At 43.8% G+C, this 3,612-nt stretch overlaps 1 protein-coding gene across 3 annotated transcripts in view; it reads left to right on the forward strand.

Moving 5' to 3' along the window:
- LOC119291662 overlaps positions 1 to 2,826 on the forward strand; it is a 5,285-nt gene extending 2,459 nt beyond the window's left edge. For 2 of the 3 annotated variants that reach the window (XM_037570464.1, XM_037570466.1), the window contains exons 2-5: positions 216 to 905; positions 1,093 to 1,494; positions 1,689 to 1,780; positions 1,890 to 2,826. In XM_037570464.1, coding sequence (XP_037426361.1) covers positions 249 to 905; positions 1,093 to 1,494; positions 1,689 to 1,780; positions 1,890 to 2,511 — 1,773 coding nt within the window. In that variant the 5' untranslated portion in view covers positions 216 to 248 and the 3' untranslated portion in view covers positions 2,512 to 2,826. The remainder of the gene's footprint in view (positions 1 to 215; positions 906 to 1,092; positions 1,495 to 1,688; positions 1,781 to 1,889) is intronic. The other variant, XM_037570467.1, reaches the window with a different exon arrangement.
- The last annotated feature ends 786 nt before the right edge of the window (positions 2,827 to 3,612 follow it).

The raw sequence follows: 3,612 nt of genomic DNA on the forward strand, positions 1-3,612 counted from the left end.
TTGAACAGCGCATTATTTTGTACATTTTTCATGGACTTTACTAGGCTTATGTTTCCAACTCAATCTGTCTTTCAACCTCTGATACAACAAAGTGATTTATCTGATACTGTAAAAAAACTGTTTGTTTTTTTGTATCACAAGATTGTACTTTTAGTTGCTGTGTGGATTTTATTATCTAATTATACCACACTTAACTTCCATTCTATTATCCCCAGAGAAAAGATAGGTAAGCTGGCTTCGAGAAGAATATGGCATCTCTTACTCCAGGGATACTGTTAAAGGTTCTCAAACATATAAACTCTGATGTGAAAGTATGTGGAGAACACCGGTCAATTCTTCTCCAAGTTATTAGCATCGTTCCTGCAATTACTGGTTCAGAACTTTGGCCAGACCATGGTTTCTTCATAAAAGTTTCAGATTCATCACACTCAACATATGTGTCTTTATCAAAGGAGGACAATGAACTCATCTTATCAAACAAACTACAACTTGGACAGTTCATATATGTTGAAAAGGTTCAGTCCAGTGTTCCTGTTCCGGTTCTTGTTGGGGTCAGAGCAGTCCCAGGAAGGAACCCTTTCATTGGAAACCCAAAGGATTTGATGCAAATGTCAACTCCCTCTGGGGTTTTGGAAGCACTGGATCAACAACGGAAAACTACCAAGCCAACTGAATTGTCTGAGAGTGAAAAGGAAAACTCTCAGAGGAAGGTAGTCATCAAAGAGCAGAAGGCCGGTGTTGCTTCCCGTTACATGCTTGGGATATCAAGCAACAATGGTAAAATTACCAATCTAAACTCTAGCATGGATAGTGACAAAAGTAGTAATGGAGGAAGTAGTGTTTGCGATGCAAACCAAAAGCTGGTCTCTAGTGCTACGAAAGTGAAACAAGAGCCAAAACCTCAGGTATGCGTATGATCATGATCAACATAACTTTAAACTTAACTATATTGTGGTCTGAGAATGTGATATGCTAATGGGAATTATATGAGATCAGATAATATATGAGCCCAATGGCTTCTAAGCAGACAAATATATGACATAAAAATGCATCTAGGATGGTTGGTGATTATGTTTGTTGCTGTTATTGCAGGAAAGACCAAATATTACGTCTCCTAATAATGCCAAGTTAGCTTCTACAAAACAAGAAGTTAATAAAGACATACGCAAGAATAATGGCAGGCCACTCAGTCAGAACGGTTCTGCTGTAATGAAGAAGCAAATGCCAAGAGACATAAAAAGGGAATCAGCAACTGAAGGAAGCTCACCGCCAAAGCTTTATAAGAGTTCACCATCAACGCCAGCGAGAACTTCACCGCCAAAGCTCAGGAGTTCACCACCAACGCCAGCGAGAACTTCACCACCGAGAATCAGTGTGCCAGCAAAGGCAAATGCTACCTCCAGTCCAGTTTCTTCTGTGCCTAATATTAAAAGAAGAGTCACAGAAACCGTGTCCTGGGATACCCTTCCAACATGCTTGATCAAATCTGGAAAGGTATATTTTATCATCTGTAAATTGCAACAAAGGGCTGAATTTCAGGTCTTCTATTAGTTGAACATGTGTCATGTGTGTATACCTGGGCATTTATGAACTGCAAACCATTACTTCGAACTATTCTTTTATGTGCAAAAAAAGCTTCGCGAAATTATTCTGAACCATGCTGTACATTCATTTCTTTATGTGAATAGGCGGTTGTCAGGAGGAAGACTATTGCTCTTATAGTAGCAGCAGAGGCTCAAAGGGAGGCTACTGCTGCTGCATCTCTTGTGAAAGGCCTTGGGTAAGTAGTACACCTCTGTTTCTTTATTAGCATTGTAGTTTTGATATGAATTGTCTGCTACTGTACTGCATGTGTTGAATGAAACTAACTTCCATGTCACCTTCTACAGAATTTTTACCGAGATACTGAAATCCGCCGAGGAGGATCCGCATGGCGCAGTCAACAAGTTTTTTCAGCTGAACCGGCTTATCATTCAGCAAAACATTTTCTGGAAAGATAACTCGCCAGATTCTGGCAAGGAATCGCGACCAGAGAAAGAAAAGCCATGGAGGAAAGTTTCTGCATCTCAGAACAAAGCTGCTGGAAGTGGTGCAGCGAAGAACCCCGACGATGCGTATACCAGTGGAAAGCTGGAATGGGCCAGAGAGGATGGTTTCAAGGAGATCCGCAGGTCGTGGATCGATCTGAAAAGGGAATCACAGTCATGGTTTCTGAACTTCCTGGAAGACGCACTTGCGTCCGGATTCAAATTTGAGAGCCGAGCGAAGAACAGCACCAGAGAACGGGTGAGAGGGCAGTCCAAGGGTGGCGACGGGCAGATCGCGGTCCGGCTGTCGCAGCTCAAGGAGACCAGCAACTGGCTTGATCAGCAGCTGCAGAGCGAGGCGGGGAAACCTGACGACGGTTTGGTCGAAACCATCGAGCGGCTGAAGCAGAAGGCCTACTCGTGCCTGCTCGGAACCGTCGAGACCGCGGCGTCGGCTCTTGAAAGCAGAAACGGCTGTAGCTGATATCTTTCCAGAGCTGGCCTTGCATGTTTTTTGGCTTGGATTGGAAGAACTACAAGAGCAGCGCTGCTGTACAGAACACAGGATCCTGGTGCGAAGGAGAATGGAGATGAAGCATCCATAATTTATACCAACTGTACAAAATAACGTAGGAGCGAGGATTGAGAGGTGTAAATAGCCCGGTTGAGTTGCCCGTTAAGTTATTCGTTCGATCTTCTTCCTTTTGCGCCGTCTCGTGTTGCTTGTGAAATGGCAGTCTGTCTGTTCTTCAGTCGTGTCTGGCTAATACAAATGGGTGAATGTTTTCGCTTGCCTAAAGCAAATAGACAATTGTTCGAGCCTATGCGCTCCGCAACCATGCGGCGCAAAACATATCATAGCAGCTCTCACTTGTAGAGCTGTGCTTTTTTTTTTGAACATTAGTACAGACACAAGCGCTCATATACACGCGCATACACTCACTCCTATGAACACATACACGCACGCCCTACCCCTATGAGCGCCTTCGAAAGACTGAGCCGGCATATCATCTTAAGATTTACGAAGTCATCGTAGGCGCCTCGTCGTCGACGGAACGTCTCCACCCACTGAATGCGCATCACCGGAAATCCTAAAATAAATCCAGAAATAATTTTAATAGCTAGCGTGTCAATGTGTGATACATACGATGGACGTAACTGACAAAGTTCATTCCAACCCAGGACCAAACAAACGCTCTAAGGATGTTTCTCTTTACTGTTGGAAAAGAATGGGAAATTTGGGACGTGTTTGGTAGCCTTGTGAGCCGGCTCTGGCTAGCTCAGCCTGGCTCAACTGAGTCTGGTTAAAAAAAAACAGGCAAAATATCGACATCTGCACTTGGTTTGGTTGTCCCCATCTAGTCCTCTTGCATTAGCAGAGTAATTTTGCCATAGCTTTTGGTTGTCCGCATTGGCTCGGTTCACGCAACTACACGTTGTTTGGTTCCATGCAACACCTGTTGTCTGATCACCTCTTCGGCGAGGTGGTGAGATTACCAGCACACGGCGGTGTGAAGATATTAAATCATACACATGCAACAAAAGATAGTTGTTTTTTGTGTAGGGGAACAGTTGTTTTTTTGTG

Source organism: Triticum dicoccoides, chromosome 4B, assembly GCF_002162155.2.
Source record: "Triticum dicoccoides isolate Atlit2015 ecotype Zavitan chromosome 4B, WEW_v2.0, whole genome shotgun sequence".
Lineage (NCBI taxonomy): Eukaryota > Viridiplantae > Streptophyta > Magnoliopsida > Poales > Poaceae > Triticum > Triticum dicoccoides.